The sequence below is a fragment of the Myotis yumanensis genome, unplaced genomic scaffold, assembly GCF_028538775.1.
Source record: "Myotis yumanensis isolate MYYU_CA2020_CCGP unplaced genomic scaffold, mMyoYum1.0.hap1 SCAF_3, whole genome shotgun sequence".
Taxonomy (NCBI): domain Eukaryota; kingdom Metazoa; phylum Chordata; class Mammalia; order Chiroptera; family Vespertilionidae; genus Myotis; species Myotis yumanensis.
In genome coordinates this window covers 115,032,427-115,052,923 of record NW_027223754.1, presented here as the reverse complement: position 1 = coordinate 115,052,923, position 20,497 = coordinate 115,032,427, and the positions used below count along the sequence as shown (strand labels likewise).

The 20,497-nt window shown below is 39.1% G+C and overlaps 1 protein-coding gene across 1 annotated transcript in view; it reads right to left on the bottom strand.

The window, feature by feature from the left end:
* Positions 1–20,497, bottom strand: part of FLT1 (fms related receptor tyrosine kinase 1) — a 203,878-nt gene that overhangs the window by 131,033 nt on the left and 52,348 nt on the right. The window contains exons 5-11 of the mRNA XM_070409410.1: positions 14,426–14,550; positions 10,834–10,996; positions 10,595–10,731; positions 7,695–7,869; positions 6,608–6,725; positions 3,865–4,034; positions 3,299–3,458 (exon numbers count right to left, since the gene is read on the bottom strand). Of these exons, the coding sequence (XP_070265511.1) occupies positions 3,299–3,458; positions 3,865–4,034; positions 6,608–6,725; positions 7,695–7,869; positions 10,595–10,731; positions 10,834–10,996; positions 14,426–14,550 (1,048 nt within the window). The remainder of the gene's footprint in view (positions 1–3,298; positions 3,459–3,864; positions 4,035–6,607; positions 6,726–7,694; positions 7,870–10,594; positions 10,732–10,833; positions 10,997–14,425; positions 14,551–20,497) is intronic.

Here is a 20,497-nt window from a genome sequence, read left to right as displayed (position 1 = left end):
TACCACATTTGCTTTTTTAAAAGGAAGACATTTATGTTAAATTATTTATGGTTTTTAAGATCCATAAAGATGAACTTGTTGAGCAATAGTTCAGATAGCTTTAAAATATTTCAATATATTTATTGGACTTCAGAAAACTATACAAGTTTAATTAAGTGTGAATTTTAACTTAGATGCATTAACCAGCTGGCCAGATTAGATACATTAACCAGATGGCCATGTTAACTTAGATCCATTACCCAACTAATAATTCTGAGCTATGTAAACACATTCTAACCTCAAAACCAAACTATGTGTTGGTTGTGTCTGTATATAACTATGTCATTTAATTAGAGCCTAAAATTTAAATGCCAAAAAATATTCTACATATTCAAGAATAATGTGTATATGGTAAGTCCTCACTTAATTTCGAATAGGTTCTTGGAAACTGTGATTTTAAACAAAATGACATGTAATGTGAAACCAATTTTACCCTAGGCTAATTGATATAGACAAGAGCTAAGTTCCTGTGGCATATGTCTGGTCCCAAAAGACATCACCAAACTTCTAAATAAAGATCTTAAACACTTCTAATAAGTAAACAATGAAATCAGTATGAGCTCTACATACATTTAAGAAAAACAAGTAAGACAATGATTTTCCAACATATTGATTGCTCTTCCGGCAGCTCAGGGCACTAGGCGGGACCACCCTGACAGGTGCCCTTCCATCACAGGGCCACTCACACCCACACTCACACTCACACTCACACTCACTCAGTCTGGCACAATGGAGACACACCAGTTCACCTCACGTGCACATATTTGGGAGGTGGGAGGAAATGGGGACCAGGGAAAACCCACAGAACATGGGGCAAACGGGAAACTCCACAGATGGTGGCCCTGGCTGGAAACGATTTTTGTTCCCTCATCAATGTTATAATGAAACATTGAAAGAAACAACTATTTGAGGATCTGCTATACATTAATCACCAAATCTCTTTTGATGATCACCCACAGATACCCCTATGTAAATACGTTACTATGTAACTCAAAATAAATACATTTTAAAAATGTATGCAATAGAATATACCTTATTCAAATGTTACTAAAATTCCTGTCTACAATGGAATCTAAGTGTTATATAAGTATGTAAAATATATTTATGTAAAGACATCTTTAAAAAATTTTAGTGATTAAAACGTGCTTCATTGATCTGTCAATTTTAGCGTTTCTCTCTCTCATAGGATGAAATAGAGTGATTGGTTCCATTTGTTTGCTATGCACCAGGGTCCCCTATATCTTCCTGAAATGCTTCTAAGTTAAATGTACTACTTAACCCGCACGCACCACATCTGGGCCTGACACAAGAAAGCTACTCAATCAGTCTATTGACTAAAAAAATGAGAACTTTTTATGAATGTGAACATTTTCAACAGATAATTTTGAGCAACAACATATTTTTTTTAAATGAGACATCACTGAAACAGTTAAAGCTCTCAGTTCTGATGTGCCTTGTGACTTATAAAAAAGAGAATGCTTTTCACAAAGAATAAATCAATTGGTCAGCCAGCATTTATTGAAGCTTTGAGGCACTGCTCCGACTCTTGAGAGAATTCCAAGAGGAATAAGACATTTTTGGGGGTCTTGGCAACATAACTCTGTGACATGGGAGAAGGATTCCCATATACCACAAAGAAATTGGAAAAAGAAAGCTAATGTTTACAAAGTTTCACTTCAGCTGACTTCATTGCCCAAACTATAGTTTATTAGCATTATTCAAACCTAATTTTATAATATTATGTTCAATCTATCACTCATAATTGCTTTTTTTCTAACATAGCTACTAGTTTAATCCTGACTGAAATTTTAGATTTTCTATTATCAAAACAAAAATAAAAAATATTGATATAAGGCTATGTTTATTCCATAAAAATTTAGCTTTAAACTTTTATCCATATCTAACAGCTTAAATTATTTAATTTTTATTTATATGTTAGCATAAATCTGTAGGCTTTATAAAGTGATGGGTCCATAAATATGGATGCCTACCCCAAATTAGCAAAATAATGTGAAATCTCAGTATATCTCACTTTCTTTTGGATTGAATATCCACAATGGTTAAACAGGTATTCAAGATTTGTAAGTTCTCCATATTTCAGATGAGAAATTAGACATGTATGAAAACAGCTACTTCTCAGGAATTCCATAATTCACCAGTGACTTTCAAGATCAAAATAATATGCCTTGAACAAAAGATCAAAGCACAAAATAAAGAAGAGCTGAAATTGAAGGAAGAATCTAGAGAACCAAATAGCCACTTCTATTTGCTTATGGTAGAGTTATGTCTTGTTTACTTTTTATCAAGCTAAATTTTCTAATAGCAATTCTCTCAAATATTCTGCAAGTGGAATTAAAAACAATAAAGGAAATGTTTGGCATAATGACAATTCTTGGGCGATCTCAATAATATCTTATTGTTTTACCTGTCACTTCTATACCTGCTCATCAAATTAGCCCCATGAACTATCATTTGTACCATTCCTCTAAACCAAACAGAAACGGGAAAAAAGCAAACAGGACTCCAGCACACACAGGGTCAGGGGGACACTGCACAGTTAACCGAGGGGGGCGGGGATGTACTCATTCAGCAAATACGCTGTGGTATCTACTGTGTGCCAGGCTCTACGATACAGAGGTGCTCTCTACCAGTTCAGAGCTTGTGTGCACATGGTGACGGGACAGTGGTGTACACAAAGCGCCGCTATGACGGGGAGGGAAGAGGAGTCAGCATGAGGGAGTCAGGAGGCTTCACAGAGAAGGTGAAGTAAGAGCTGAGCCTTGGAGGATGAAGGAGGACTTCTCGGGAAATAGAAAATGGGTGGAAGCGCCTTTCAGACAGATGGAAAGTGTGAGCAAAGCCTATGAACAGTAGTGATGACCGGCGTTGGGAAGATCTCATGTGATTGCTAGCCAATGCTTAGACGATGAGAACGAGGAAGATCAGTGGTGGAGCCAAAGTCGGGGGTCCTCCACTAGAAAACAAGAGACTGGCGTTCTAACCTGAATTCTAAATAATGGCTCCCAGGGTGACCTTAATTCTGTCCCTGTGCTCCTGAAACTATAAACCAGAGAGAAAAATTAGAAATGGGTAAGGGAGAAGGATAGATATTGCCTACATCTTCCCGAGGCAGGCAAAGTCTTTGTCCCCAATATATTGCACATCCCATCTGCAAACTCCCATCAGTGTTCATTAAAGAATCTTGAGTCCAGGTGACCAAAAGTATTTGAAAGGTAGTCAAGAAACGATTTGTCCCTACCTTGCTTTTGAATGGTTATGGTTACAGGGATGCCAGAGCCACTTGATTGTAGGTTGAGGAATACCGTAAGTGGTACAGGTTAGGATTTGTCTGCTGCCAAGTGGGTAGAGAGTTGGTTCTGGAAATGATGACACCACCTTTTCGTAAATCTGAGGCTTCACTGGAAGGAGAAGAACAGGACAGAAGTCAAGTGCTGTTCTAATGCCTTGTTCCTGAGTCATAACCAGAAGGACCACGTTGTCATCTGTTTTGATGTTAGGGACTCAAAAACATGAACAAAAAACAAAGAAACCCTCATAATAATGCCAATTTTTTAAAAGTAGTAATGTTTTGAGAACATTAAAAAATCAATCCCATGGTAGGTATGATTATGTTGGTAATAAGCCGTATTACTATGGAAGATAACAAGTATATATGAAATAGCTATGATGGGAATGTAGGTGGTTTTTAAAATATTTATTTAAAGTTTTGTTTTCTTTGATGTTGTTATACTGACTTTTCATTTACAAATTTTCATTAATATTACTCCTACCAAAATCAGGAGAAAGGCTGAACAGTAAACTTACCGTTCACGAGTAGAGTGGCTGTGAGGTTTTTAACCACGTTTGACTGGTTTATGCTCAGCAAGATTGTGTAATTCCCTGTGTCTTCAGCAGCTACATCTTTAATAACTAATGAATAGCCATGAACAAAATTGCGAGCAGATTTCTCCGTCACAGGTAACCCATCTTTTAGCCTGTGGTTAAACACATGATCAGTAAGTCTGCATGATCACACTACCATTTACATTTGTAAACTCAAATTTATGCATGTCAAGCCTTTGATCCTCAGCATCCATTTAAAAAACTTAGATACTAACTTTTCAGTAAAGCCGGGTGTGATTTTTATTCTTAATTATTTTTTGTGATTTTTTTTTATTTTTAGAGAGAGAGAAAGGGAGAGAGAGAAACATCGATATGAGAACAAGAATATTAATTGGCTGCCTTCTGCACTCCACCACCGAGGATCTAGCCCAAAACCTGGGCATGTGCCCTGACCGGGAATCTAACGGCAACCTTTTGGTGCCCAGGACGACTCCCAACCAACTGAGCCACACCGGCCAGAGCCAGATGTGACTTTTAGTCTGGGAAACACTTCATATTTATTGGCAAAGAGAAGTAAGTAAGCTGAGGGAGACAGAGAAATGATGGTTCAATGTACCCATAAGGGCTCTGGTCACCATTGTGACTTAAGTAGTAACCCAGAAGCACCGGGTGGGCGATTCCCTCCAAGATATTTTCCATGAGGCTCCACCAGCAATACAAGGGCCATTGTAAGTCAGATCAATTAGATCACTTCTCCAGATAAAAATAAAAATAGACTTTCCTATTGTGATCTCATGTGGAGTTCTTATTAGCTATATAAATGGTCACAGCAGTTGTCCCTTTCAAAAACTATAGTGAAATCAAGATTATCAAGATTTTCCCCCTGAAGAATAGTTAAGGCACAAAACTCACAAACAAAAGGTATAAACGTTTTAAAAAGTTTAACTTTAAATATAGAATTGATGCCTCGCTATCATGCAGCTTCCTACATCACTGAGACCCAGGAGGCCTGGGCGGGGCCTGGCTCGGCCACTGCACTTGAGCACCTGGCGTGCCCGTGCTAGCCTCGGTTTCTCCAAGTTTTCTATAGAATTCCTCAAAAATCTCTTCTAACTTTAAAATTCTGTAACCTCATTAAACTGGAAGGTTCTTAAAATGAGCAGTTTTTAATCTGTTAGGAGTTTATTGTGTTCTGTGTAAAGGTATATAATATTGGGCGTGGTTTTACTTCATATCCATGCATGTGTCACACAGTCCTGCAAACAAATTCCTGTTACGAATGGGTCTCAGTTCCCAAGCATTTAAAATGACTGTGCTCTGTTTTGTGATTACAAATATCACCTTAGTATTACTTTAAAGTATTTCCTATTAATGCCGAAACCGGTTTGGCTCAGCGGATAGAGCGTCGGCCTGCGGACTGGAGGGTCCCAGGTTCGATTCCGGTCAAGGGCATGTACCTGGGTTGCGGGCACATCCCCGGTGGGAGATGTGCAGGAGGCAGCTGATCGATGTCTCTCTCTCATCGATGTTTCTGACTCTCTATCTCTCTTCCTTCCTCTCTGTAAAAAATCAATAAAATATATTTAAAAAAAAAAAAAAAAAAAAAAAAAGTATTTCCTATTAACAAGTCAGTATTTTTGAAAATGGATTGATTTTCTGTTTTGTTTTAGGTCCTTGCTACTTAGTGACTGAAAAAATTGGTACTGCTTAATAGATGGGGATACTCTCAGATGAGGAAAGAAGGAATGTACCTCCTAGAGAGATACATTAATATCTTAGATATTAGGAAGCCCCCTCCCCCAATCTCTCTTCTACTGCAACAGCATGAAGGGGCATAGAACAAATCTAATTTTCTCTTTAAGTGTCTATTAACTATTTGAGGAAACTGAAAATAAACACTATGTTCATATGATAATGAAAGCAAAGTAATCTCTGGTTGAGGAGATTCTAAAATGGCACCACTTTTATATTGTTTGGACTGTTTTCCTAATTGGTTTTGTACTATACTCTTTGTTTAAAATGTAATAGTTAAAGCCAAAGATATTGGCACTCAAAAGTGCTTTAAAAATGCCTGCAGATTTTAAACAGATTACATTGTTTTACATCAGGTGTTGCTACCACAAAAAAAAAAAAAAAAAATTGCCTAAGGAGTTTCTGAATATGCAAACTTTGAGCCAAAACAAACGTAATTAGTTCAAGTAGGTGCATTTGTCCACCCCTGCAATGGAATAAATCTTGACTTTGTTAATGTTTGTTTGATTTTAAAACAAGACTGGAATTTTCACCCAGCTGTATATAAAAGAATTATTTTCAGATAATAAGAGAATTATTATCCTCGTCACAAGGGTCCACTTCTCCAGGGTTAATAGAGCATGTTATTTATTCAGGAGGCTTCTTAGTCATTGCCAACATGTTCCATTCAGAGGATGCTGACATCATAGGAAGGTTTAGAGATGCAGAAATTTAGTCAGGGTGAATGAATGCCTAAACTGCAATGAGCACTCAAAAAACCCTAATCCCCGCTCCACCCTGGCACAGGACTGCTCCTCCCTCTAGCCCTTCCTGCCTGCAACACTCCCAGCCAGACTCAACACAGTTCGTAGCTCTCCACTGCTGTCCTGGGAACTTATCTTGATTATTTTTAGGAAATCAAGCCAGTGAGCTCCTGCATTTTCAGACTTACAAACCTTATCATGAACTGATAGGAAAATAATTTCAGTCCTACCATGCCACTTCTGGCGGGGGAAATGCCCTCACTTTCATCGACAGCCGGTAAGACTTCTTGCCAGCTACAGTTTCAAGCACCTGCTGTTTTCGATGTTTCAGAGTAATGAATGGTTCATCTTTGAAAGGAGAAATGATCAATACATTAGAAGAGGCTATATTTATGTAAACAAAACAAAAACACTAACTCACTCCCTCATTAAAGAAGGGTCTAAGCAATGAATAAAAAAACAGCTGAATTATGGTCAAGCTTATCAATGAGCCCAAATAGTGATCAATGAGTAAAATAACTTAAAAGTACCCTAACTGGTGAAAAACTTTCAAATCAAGTGGTTGCAAGTCCCAGAGGCATAAAAGCAGTTTCAGGCCAACAGAAAGTGAAACACCTTAAGGGTCTATATCACAACAACAAAAATTTAAAAAGATACTTCTAAACATCCCCCCAGCCATATGAATACAATGAGAGAAAGTTGCTCCAGGAACCCTAAAACAGCTAATTTTATATAAAAAAAACAACTGGAGAAAGTCAAAAGAGTATGAAAGGCACTGATAGAATTGTTCCCTAGTTTCTGCTCCTTACACTTTTTCTTTTCAAAACTGGGGATGAATAAGGTTTTTGAGGGTTCTAAAGAGCATTAAGTATTTTCTTAAAAGAATTTGCCTATTGAAATTGAGCAAAAATATTAGGATTTTTTGAGAGTAAAACCAGAGATAAAAAAGCATCAATTCTAAATAATTTATCGCACCATATTTTTATTTCTCTAAATTACAGTAATACCTTAGAAATTTCTTTCTGAAAATAAAGGTAAAAATGATCCTATTTTTCTGTTTTGTTTATAAGCAACACTAAATAAAGGATTTCATATAGCTTTGAATGTGACCTAACTGAGTTATTACTAACCACAATAAATTTGTAAGGAAAAGATTCTCTGTTCAATTCAAAAGTATTACAAGAGCATTTAGTGTGATTTGCTTTTTGGCAGGGGGAAGAGGTGACAGTGTTCCTGTTGGCCAAAAGAAAATTTACTTGGTATATAGAACCCTCCCCCAAAGCACAATGGCTAGAAAGCAGAGCTTGAGTTGCTTACCATATACAAGCACTGAGGTGTTCGCAGATCTGTAGGATGGGCCACTTGTCACATGACAGGTGTAAATGCCTTTGTCTTTGCTCTGCACTTTGTTAATAATGAGAATACTGTAGAATATATTGCCATGGGGACTGCTTTGGTCAAATCGACGCCTTATAGAGGCACTCTTATTTGTCTAGAAATAAAATGTATAACAAATTAGAAGTAGTAATTGTTCACGCTTAAAATGGTAGCACTTCTCAGATTATTACTGAGATCAACATTTGATGCTGAAAAGCAAACCCACCTGGAGCAAAAGGTTTGGAAATTACATCTCTGTCTGATTATTTCAAGTATGCGCACAGTGGCATTTTTTGAGGATTTCCTCTTCTTCAGATGGACTTGCACATACATCATCTCAACTGTTTCTCACCACCACCCAGTCAGACTGGCAGGATTATTGTCCTTTTACAGATGCACACTGAAGTGTCAGAGACACAGGCCAAAGAAGGCAAAACTAGGTCTTTGAGTGGAAATCTAGTGTTCCCTCCAGCACACACACCCCTCTCAACAGTCACGTATTCTCTAGGCATAGATCTCACACACAAACGCAAGCAATATCCTTAGCACTGATTTAATGACAGTGTTTTTCTTAATAAATCACCATGCGAGTTTTCTTCTGCTTCCTTACTTGAATTGAAGGAAAAGATAGTGAGTCCTGGCCACACCTACTAAGGTGTAACACTCCCAGCTTCATTATCTCACCATTTGAACAATGCTTGCCCATTTCTGCTAAATCACACTAAATGGATCAGGGGACATGCAAAACCATCGACGTGGTCAGCCGACACTTGGCGGGTGCTGTCTCGTGTTTGCTTCAGGGGAGACCTAAGCAGGCCTGGAGTCCGCACTGTGACCTGGCCCCAGTGACTGCTCTGGCTTTGAGAAGATGAGATCACATTGCCTTTTCCTTTCATTGTTCCTTTCTCTCTCTCTCTTTTTTTTTAGCATTACATTTTATAGCACATAATATGTTATTTCCTTCTCTCAATTCTTCCTCATGAGAGGGCATGGAAAAAAGACTTTGGAAACTGTCCAGAACTGATATTTGTGTCTTGAACTTCTCTCCTCTGTGTCATGTTTAATAATTTCTACCCACCTATCCCTTTATTGCCTTGTTGAAACAGACACACATTTAAGTCATGTTCTTCATTCTCCGCAGTAACGAGGGAGAAAATGTCACTCTCCAACATCAAAAATCCCCCGAACTAACAGATTGAGGGGCTTTCAGCAACTTCAGTTATGGAGCTATTACTCTCCCTTTGAGAATACTTTCATTTCCAAGTCAGACTACCATCGATGTCATTTCTGCCTTGGAAAACAGCTGACCCTGTGTTTCAGAACTGAGTTGTCCAGTACTGAGCTACCAGCCACATGCAGCTATTTAAGTTAAAAGTAAACAAAACTAAAAATTCAGTTCCTCAGTCACACCAGCCATATTCTGGGTGCTCATAACCATGTGTGGCTAGTGGTTACTATATTGGATGCAGAGATATAGAATATTTCCATCTCAGGAAGTTCTACTGGACAGGGCCATTTTAGAAGGTTATTGTCTTTCAACAGATGTATCATCATTTTCTTACTTAGGGTAGCAACACTAACAGGATAAAAGTTTCTCTCCTCTTGGTATTTATTCAGAATATCTGATTGATCAAGAATATTCGATTTCTATCAAAACCCAGAAAATATTGCTATAAGTCAGTGATGGCGAACCTATGACACGTGTGTCAGAGGTGACACGCGGAGTCATTTTTTTGGTTGATTTTTCTTTGTTAAATGGCATTTAAATATATGAAATAAATATCAAAAATATAAGTCTTTGTTTTACTATGGTTGCAAATATCAAAAAATTTCTATATGTGACACGGCACCAGAGTTAAGTTAGGGTTTTCAAAATGCTGACACGCCGAGCTCAAAAGGTTCGCCATCACTGCTATAAGTCATAGCATTTCTATTTAAATGAAACAATACCATTTTCTAGAAAATTCTTTGGCTAATGTATCCTTAATGTGTCCCTACAGGGCACTTGTTACACCTTTTTATTGCTAAATTATTCAATTTCCAGGGCAAGAAATGTTGATGAAAAACAATAGCTTGGGGCTGATGCATTAAACTTTCACACATAATTTAATCATAAGTGAACTGATTGGGGGATCTGAATAGCGTAACAGACGACTGTACTTGGGAGACGCCACATAACTCACACTGATACACAAGAAATGGGGGCTGGACCTACTGTCAAACATTTCTGAACAGTTTATCATAGGTTCTCCATCTACACATTTTTAAAGTAATTGTTTGCAAGGATGTTTAACTTGTGGAAGGGAACCCAGCTCCATCTTCATTCTTCTCATTTTTCTGAAGGACAGAATTGCTCTTTGTCACTTAGCAAATGGAACACTGGATGGCTGGGTTGTATTATCTTTTCCAAACATGCTCCAATCAGGAGCCTGACTGTCTGCCAGTATCTTAAATGAATGCGCTGACAACTTTTTGTTGTTGTTGTTACAAAAGATAGTCCCTGCCTGGCATTAGTGATAAATTTCTCTCTCATCTCGAAATCCTAGAGAATGGTTTCCAAGGATGAAACAATCCCCTTTTTCCACTCAGAATCATGCAATAGAAATACCAGTCTATACACTTCAAAACAAAACCTCTGCACATCAAAAGACCATATCTATGCCTACCAGATTCATGAAATGCCAGGTCAAAAAGCACCCACCAAACCCAAACTTTTTTATTGACTCAATCTGCCATAGGAGTCAAATATTCCTATTTTCCCACTGCAAAAACACAGTGGCATTTCACTTACTAAAAATAAATACTATCCTACAGAAGAAATAGAAAAATCGGTCACTCACTTCACCAGGGTAAGTCCATTTGATTTGAACTCTCGTATTGAAGGGTGTGGTGACAGTACAGTTGAGGGTCAGAGTCTGACCTCTGAGTAACTTGACAGGGCTTGGTGGGCTTATTTGGACATCTGAGATTGTAGTGGCTGCAAGTATAAGAAATAACATGTTTTAAAATCAAGGTTTCATTAAGCAGATTAAACCCTGAGTATTTTGGTTTATGTTCTCGCCATTGGAACATCACTTACTTTGTCGATATGTGAGATAGTTTGTCTGGTACAAATGTCCGTTGACAGTTGTCTCACAGGTCAGAAGGCCTATTTCTTCGTATGTTGCATTTGAAATTAAAAAGCCCTTCCTACTGTCCCAGGTTATTCTTTTTCCATCAGGGATCAGAGTATGAAATGGAAACTGGAAAGGAAGGAACATGCTTTAACAAAATCATATTAACACCGTGGCAGTAGCGTTCATTAGTAGGTTTTGAAAACATAATTTTCATCTAAAATACAAATAGCACAGGTAAAAATCCAGTTTATTATAAGTGGGTCTTCGGTTTTCTTTACATGTAGCAATATATACATGTATTATGATAAGTTAGAGTAATTACAATAACTGATTATCAGCCTTAGCAACAAGCTGCACCCACCTAGGATGGGCCCAGTGGCCAGGTCAGACTCCTAGTGGGAGCCTGTGTCTCTTTGGCCTCTGAGAACCTTAGTAATAAACTGGCCTGATACTCAATAGAGAAACCAGTTAGTGTTTTTTTCCACTGGGGCTGCCAGGATATCCTCATGAATGTCTTTATCTGTTAACAAGCTGTAACTTGTCCTCCTATTTCGCATGATTCACTAGAGGCGACAGTCTTTAAAGGACTGGATCCCTCCAGATCCTCCAAGAGTCAGAGCATACACGGGGTTGTCATTCTGAGAAGGCCAAAGGCATTGACTGCCTCTGGAGGGGGACCCCCCCACCTCAAGCTGAGTCTGCAACAATGAAGACAGCTGCCAGCAGATGCGAGGCCGGAGGCACTGTGATGGCTGGAGAGCTCTCCAATTCTTTGAAGTGTTCCCAAGCACAGTGAGTCCAAACAGAAGAGAAGAATCCAGGACCTGATTCTCCCCTTATGCCTTCTTCTAGGCCCCAAGGACTTCATTTTTAAAGACTATCGTATAAACAGTCTGCCTTGGGATTAGACGTTTTAAAGGATCATTGCTCCACAGAGGGGCCCGGCCCAATGCCCCGATGCCAGGTTGCCAGGTCTGTGCAGGGGCAGTGCCTACCCTCTGACTGCCTCTATTGTTTGTCCCAACTTGGAAAGGGAAAAAACCAGATAACCTAAAGGAAAGGCCAAACTACCATGAAGAAGTTTCGAATCTTTTCTATCTTCTTTTAAAAAGGACCACTTACCTCACTCTATCCATTTATCATTTGTTTATATTACTTGTAGAAGAAGCTAATCTGGCTGGGATTTGTGGTCCTGGGGCTGAATTTCTATCCCCAAAGTCACCAGTGCCTCTCTCCCAGGGAATGTCTGGATATACAAATATGTTACCTGAGTGTTACTTGGGTTTGGAATGAATGACATCCTGCATATGAAGAGCTGAAAGGGACTGACGGTGCGTTTCATGTTTTAGTAAATCAGCATTTCTCTGCAAACCTAGGGATGCTTTGCATTCAGTGGGGGAAAAACAATATTCTAACTTAGTGCAAACTATTAAGGGAAAAATTCAGAAAATTTAAGTCAGGGATTGAAATCATGATGCTTTAAAAATACGTGAAAACAAGCGTGTGCTGAATCTGAGAGATGGGTTGCTGGCGGATTTCCTCCGCACAGCTTAAAAACAGTAAAATTCCCTCTAAAGTGTTTATCTTGTTCCAATCTACCCGTTACTGCCACCAGTAGGGTTTCTTATTTGTAGTTGACAAGAGCTAAAATAGCAAAAGATTATGTAGCTCCTCAGCTGCGGCAGTGGCTGCACATGGTATAGAGGCAGGAGAAAGAAAGGACTGACAGGGAGGCCGGTGTCCAGCAGGTAATGGCTCTGAAAAAGCAGACACAGGAAAAGGAGAGAGCGGGTGGCAAATTGGAAGAAAAGGCCCAATAAGAGAAATGGAAGGGACCTTACATTAATTTCATGTCAGCATATATATGTAATAGGTTAGATTATTTTCAGTAAGTATGTGTCAAACCAGAATCCCTGTTAGAGCTTTGTTCATATTCATTCTCTCTCTCTCTCTCTCTCTCTCTCTCTCTCTCTCTCTCTCTCATTGACCTTAGGTAGAAAAACAGAGTAAACAAACTCCCCGCACCCCACAAAATTCTACATGTGGGAATTTGGGAATGTTCCTTGCAGCAGATCTGCATTAGGGCAAAAAGCAGGGGGCTTGCATGAAATAGAGAAGTTGCATACCAATCACATAGCAATTAACATATCAGACTAAGAGGAGTGATGCCATGCTATTGAAAACATAACTTGATAGTAATCCGGTATTGAGTATTAAACTGCTAGATTAAATAATAAAGACGCTCACCCTTGATTAGGGCTACTTGCACCTGGCATTGTTCCAAGTGCTTTCCATAAACTGCCCCCCTTGGCCTCCTGACAGCCATGTGAGGTGGGTGCTGCTGTAATTGCTCCCACCTCTGAAATGAGGTCACTGAGGTAGAGAGGGGTGGTCACATGCCAGTTTGTCCAGCGGGTGAGTGTGGGGTGGTAGGAAGCCCTGCAGGGAGGCCTGTGACTTCCTCCAAGGCGATTACAGTGAGGACACTGAAGAAGTCTGGATACGGGTCCCTTACTCTCAGTTTTTTTCTAAGACCAATGGAGTTAGACTCCTCTGCTATTTCCAACTTGGATTTTATGTTTTCTGGCAATGATGCGCAGATGTCATAGAGGCCCAAACCTGTCTCTGATGGACTGTACTGAAGGCTTAAATGAACAATATAGGAGAGTGAGTGCAAAGGAAGAAGACAGGGTGATAGATACCCCGTCACATTTCACTATCCAAGGTCCATGGGGGACACTGCAAGTCACCCCAAACTTCTCCTACTGACCAGCACCGCACAGGCTGGTACGCCCTGAGTAGCTACATGTGGTGGGACAGTCTTAACTTTTTCTCTTAAAGCTCTAAGCTCTCAGGATTCACTAGTGTGTGTGTGTGTGTGTGTGTGTGTGTGTGTGTGTGTGTGTGTGGCCCTGGGGCTGAATTTCTCAGTATAGGAGCTTTTATTCAATTCTTAGTCTTAGTGTATTCCTAAACTCCTGTAGCTGGTGAATTAACGGGACTGCCACAGTTTAGCGTTTGTTTTTATTAAATTCGAACCTAAATCTTTTTTTCTTATCCTCACGAACATCTTACAACATAATAGGAAGAAAAATCTCATTTATAACATTCTTTTCCTGCCCCCGCCCCCAAGAGGCTACGTTTGGATGCCCAGCAGGAGCAAAGCCTTTTGTTACCAAGAATTTCCTGGCTCAGGCCAAAGGTGGGAGCTGGGGTGGGCACCTGCCTGACAGCTCTGTCTTTAGCAAAAACCTGGACTCACCACTCTGCCAAGTTATCAGTTGTGTAAGCTTTTTCTCATCTTTGCAGACATTTGGATTTGTGGCAAGTACAAAAATTTTCATGATTTTAGTTCTTTCATTATTCACATTGATTTTTGCTTAAGACATGATCATTTTATTCCATTTATATACATGCAAGGTATAACATGTAGCACTCATGCTTTACGGTAAAAGGATGTGATTTAAAAGCCCAACTGTCTAAGGAAAAAATTAATTAATTCACTATGCTCATTTGCAGTAAAAAAGTTCCGAGAATAGCATTGCTCAACTTTACCCTTTTTAAAGTAACAATGATGTCAGGTGATGTAACCCGGCAGGGAATGACGAACGGCCTTCCTTCAGTTATATTTATCACTTCAGGCATTTCAGTGTGCATCTCCAAGAAAGGTCGACTTGTATCTGAATGAGAAGAAAGTGGAGAAATTTATGTATATATCAATGATTATATTATAAACGTCTAGACCCTGTAGCTGGTGAGGCAATATGGACGCTGCCACAGTACATCATCCCATAATGAAATCCACACATTCTCTGTAATTCTTCTGGGTTCAAGAACGAGCATCAGATCCTATTAGAAACATCCTCACATGTACCATTCCCTTGCCCTTGGAAATCCACCGACAGTGATCTCTTCAGAAGTTACTGTGTTCCCATCTTCCCTTGGTTTCAGCCTGAGATGCCCAGATGAAAAGAAGTCCGATGTTAAATCTCTCTGTCTGGACCTGAAGGAACTAATTAGACCCCCACCTGCTTGCTGGAGATGAGGAAGCTCATTCTGGATGCTGAGCGGAGAATGAATTGGAGAAACTAGACGGTAAGTAGGGAATGGTTGCCTAGGCTCAATGGTGGCTCCAGTGATTGCTATGGGTTGAACTGTGTTTCCCCAAAATGATACATTCTAATCCCAGTACTTCAGAATGTGACCTCATTTGGGTCAAAGGAGGGTTATTGCCAATGTAATTACTTCAATTAAGTGGGCCCCTGGTCCAATATAACTAGTGTCCTTATAAAAAGTTGGCTGTTGAAGACCGACACAGGGGAGAATGCCATGTGAGGACAAAGGCAGAGGCTGGAATGATGAAGCTTTAAGGCAAGGGAAGCCAAGGACAGCCAGCAACCACCAGAAGGTCAGAGGCATGGAAGGACGCTCCCCTTCAGGTTTCAGGGGAACATAGACCAGCTGAAACCATGATTTCAGACCTCTAGTCTCTAGAATGTGAAACAATAAATTCCTGTAATTTTAAGCAAAAAAAAAAAAAAAAAGGTGCCATTGCTGACATTGTGGCAGCCCACTGAGAATGGGATGGTTTAAAACACCCTAGGGAGGTCCTTAGAGAGACCCTATCATCACAGCATACGTCTTATGCCCCTAGATGCCTAAACCATTCCTACTCATCCTCTGGGAAGCCTTGCAGGCTAGCCCCTTCCTTAACCCCTCTCTCTGCCCCAGCTCATCTTAGGAGCTTTCCAACATCCCCAGCATTCTCCATCACCACACTTCACACATTGACACTGAACTGGCAGTTTACTTCTCTGGCTACACATTGGATGATGAACTCCTAGAGGAGAGGAAATAGAGGCAAGATTGCCTAATGTGTAGTAAATGAATGAACGAGCGAATAAATGAGTGAAGGGCTGTATGGCCCCATCACTTTATAGATGAGAAAACAGGTGTAAACAGATGAAATGAGTTGTGCAGTTTCTCTTTGGGACTAGATCACCAGCCTTCTCTTGAGGGAGGGCTCCGCAGGGGAAGGGCTGTAGGTGGCAGTTGTTTTTCAGAGATAGGGCTGATTTTCGCATGTTCCAGGGAAAGTATGTGGCATGTCATACTTTCTAGACTTAGAGGAATTCTGAGAAGAACACAGGACAGCTTCGGGCCAGGGCCTTTCAGAAGTGGACAATCAGAGGGAGGCAACAGATCATGGTGATTAAAAGCACACACTTTACAACCTGAGTCTGAATCCTGGCTCTGCCCCTTACTAGTTGTGAGACTTTGAGTAGATCATTTTACCCTGCGTCTCACTCATAAAATCTACTTTAAAGGGTTAGAATGAGGCTTACATGAATTAATGTATGTGCTTAGAATAGTGCCTGGCAGATTAGTAAGTACTATATATGTGTGAGTACTATTAATATGAGAAATTTGAACTTATTGGAAAGAGGGGTTAGGATATATAAAAATCACAAATTATGTTCATGATATTAACTATTAACTATTAAAAGTTATATATTCATAAAATGGCACCAAAATAAAAGACAAAATTCATATAATAAAATGTTAAGGATTATCTTTGAGTAGTGACTTCATAAGTTATTTTCTCATTTACCTTCTGTATTTGTCAGTTTTCCTAGAATGATTGTATTACTTTACAATAACATTAAAAAACATTTTTTTAATTGATTTTAGAGAGAGAGGGAGAGGGAGAGAAAAATATCGAGAGCGAAATATTGATCTGCTGCCTCCTACATGCCTCCTACTGGGGACTGAGGTCACAACCTGGGCATGTGCCTTGATGGGGAATCGAACCTGCAACCTTTCAGTGCAGAGGATGGCAGCCAACCAACAGAGCCACACCGGCCAGGGCTATAATAACATTTTCAATTATTGAATTTAAGTCTCAAATTATAAAGCACCATCTATTTTTTACTTGAGGAAAAGTATAAAATTTGCATTTGATTTAGTTTTGTCCAATATAATAGAATGAGATATTAATCATGACATTGAATAATTATGTCTGTTTAGGAAAGCTCAAAGTGTGCAATAGCATATGCAGGGAGGAAAAGCTAATTAACAGGGACAAAGATTCATTATCAGCACGAAATTCGTCTCCTAAATAAATTTGCTGAGCTAGACAATCAGGCAGAGGCTATTGGTATTTGATCATTCCTTCCCTTCCTCCTGTGAGTCTATATTTTGTCTCCTTTGTGAGTCCCAAGGTAAACACAAACACCAGGAAATGGTTTAATTCATGTAACTAAACTGTAAATCCTTCACATTTAATTTACTGTCTCCTTAAGCAACCATTTTCAACCAAGGACATTGGCATAAAAGTTCCTGCAGGAAATAGTAAACATCAGCGTAGTCACATCTAGGCTAATGAATGCCAATTCCAAATGAAAATAGAAGAGGTCCATTCAATGTGCCTTTGGCTTTCTTCTTTTTCTTTGTCACTTTGGATCCCCTAAACACTTGAATTTTACTACAGCTATTGCCCTTTAAAATTCAATACCGATGTCAGCACTGGGCCCACTGCAATTCTGTTCAAAGATGTCAGAACCAATGAGTTGTGTTCATCCTAACATAATTCAAAACACATAATTTGTATCCACTGTGTTTGCAAATGAGCTCATGACTAGATACTAGATACACACACACACACACACACACACACACTCACAAACAATATTCTCTGGGCTTATTAATAGTATATTTCCTCTGCAGTTTGCTTCAAGGAAGGGCTAAGAATGAACTTGCCTGACATATTAGAATACAAACATTTTTTGTTTTGCAGGATCATAGATACAGAAGAGGTCACAGTTCCATTAATATCACCAGTAAAACCACTTACTATTCCCATAGGACACATTTGTCTTTGTCACAAAATTAAAAATGACTTCCAAACAGAGCCACCACTGCAGAGTGGCTTCCTGAGACCAAATTGGCTAGTTGTTGAAAGAGTGAGGAAGAGCTACTCCAAAGATTGCCAGTGTCCCAGCGGCGCAGACACACTGTCACCAGGGACTCATGCCAACACAGCGAGGTAGAGGTCACGCCACCCTCCCCTTCCTGAACTATTGGAGCCCAAAGCAGTGACAGGAAACTGGCACAGTCTATGAGGTTTTCTCATCCAACGGGAGTATCTGGGCTGTCATCCTTCAAAACAAGTGGGCTTGGACACCGGGGAAGATCAAACAGGGACCCTTGCTCAGAATGGGATTACATCTATTTTTTAACATGTTTTCTTTCTTCCTTTTGAAATCTGTAATACTCTGGCACATTAGGGCACACAGACAGAGGCCCCAGTGTGCCATCCTCACTCTACTTCGTTTCCCACTGTCATCATCTCTGAATTCTTCTAGTAGGTTCAGAGCAAGTGAGCGATCCAAAAAAATTCAGGGAGCTTTTCTGACTTGAGGGGTTCAAGAGTAAATATCTTATTTACCAGCACTTTAAAAAAATCTTCCCCAGAGGATATGCTTGTGTGTGTGTGTGTGTGTGTGTGTGTGTGTGTGTGTGTGTTTGGAGAGGAAGAGAGAGAGCGAAATAGAGAAAGAGAGAGAATCATCAATCAGCTGTTTCCTGCTTCCTTACCAGAGATCAAACCCACAACCGAGGTATGTGCTCTGACTGGGAATCTAGTCTGCAACATTTTGGTGTACGGGACAATGCTTCAACCAACTGAGCCACCCGTCTAGGGACCAGCACTTGTTTATTCCTATAATATTTATAAATATTTCCTGATTTCTTTTTCCTTTAATTTTATTTTTCTTCACTTTCAGTTGTGGTCATAAGGACTCCCACTTATTTGAAAAGAGTCTTAAATTTTTTGAGGATGAAGTGAAGAGGACAATTAAGCAATTAAGCAATCCCATGAAGAGGGTTCTATCTGGACACAAGAGTTTTCACATCACACAGGTCTTTGTGTTGTAGACTATTCCTAGAGCCCAACGAGAGTTTGTTAGCTGGTGAAATGTTTCATTTGAAATGTGAGCCAAAGAGGTGGCTAAAAAGCAATTTCTTCACTGGAGCAACCACAAGAAAGCTGAAGTAGCTATACTAATATTAGATAAGATAGATTTTAAAACTAGAAATGTTACTAGGTATAAAGAGGGACATTTTCTAATAATAATAGGGTCAATTAACTGGGAAGTTATAGTAATTATAAACATATATTTAACTAACAACAGAGCACTAAAATACATATCAGAAATGGAGATAGAATCTTCTATAATTTAACAATAATAGAAGATTATAGTATCCTACTTTCAATAATGGGTAGAATAACTAGAAAGAAGATCAAAATGGAAGTAGAGGACTTGAACAACATTAATAACCACCCAGACCTAACTGACATCTATAGAATGCTCCACCAATTACAGCAGGATATACATTTTTCTCAAGTGCACCTGGAACATTCTCTAGGATAAACTATACTTTAGGCCATAAAACAATTAATATAATACAAATTATGTTCTCTGACTACAGTGAAATAAAATTAGAAATCAAATAACAGGAAAAAACCTGGGAGACTCACAAATAAGTGGAATTAAACAACTAATGAATCAAAGAAGAAACTAAAAGAGAAATTAAAATACTTTGAGATGAATAAAAATGAAGACACAACACACCAAAACTATGGGATGGAGCTAAAACAATGTCTAGAGGGAAATTTACAGCTCTATGCCTAGATTGAAAAAAGAGAAAGATCTCAAACCAATATCCTAATTTCCACTTTAGAATTCTATGTAAAGAACAGCAAACTGAAGAAAGTTGAAGGGAGGAAATAAAAAATTAGAGTGAAAATTAATGAAGTAGAGAACAGGAAAATAATAGAGGAAAGTCCACGAAACCAAAAGCCAGTTCTTTGAAAAGATAAGCCTATAGCCAGGCAAACAAGGAAAAAAGAGGGAAGACAAATGAATAAAATCAGCCCAGCCAGTGTGCCCAGTGGTTGAGCATTGACCTATGAGCTAGGAGGTCATAGTTTGATTCCCAGTCAAGGGCACATGCCTGGGTTGTGGGCTTGACCCCTAGTGGGAGGCATGCAGGAGGCAGACAATCAATGATTCTCTCTCATTAATGTTTCTATCTCTCTCTCCTTCTTCTTTCCCCTCTAAAATCAATAAAAATATATATTTTTAAAATGAATAAATTCAGAAATGAAACAGTAGAAATTGCTATTATCATTATTAAAATAGAAAGCAGTATAAAGGAATATTCTAGTTATATGCCAACAAACAGATAGCAGATGAAATGGGCAAGCTCCTAGAGAGACACAAAACTAGTGCAACAAGAAACAGACAACTAAAATAGACCTATAGGTAAAGAGATTGAATTAGTAATTAAACTGCCCACAAAGAAAAGTTCAGGCCCAGATGGCAAGTGAACTCTATCAAAGAACTAATATAACTTCTGCACAAAGTTTTCTAAAATATAGAACAGAAGGGGAAACTTCCCAATTCTTTCTATGAGGCCATTATTACCTTGACACCAAAACCAAAGACTTCACAAGGAAACTACAGATCAATGTCTTTTATGAATGTGGATGCAAAAAAGCTCAGCAAAATACTAGCAAACTGAATATATAAAAATAATTATATGCTATGACCAAGTGGAATTTGT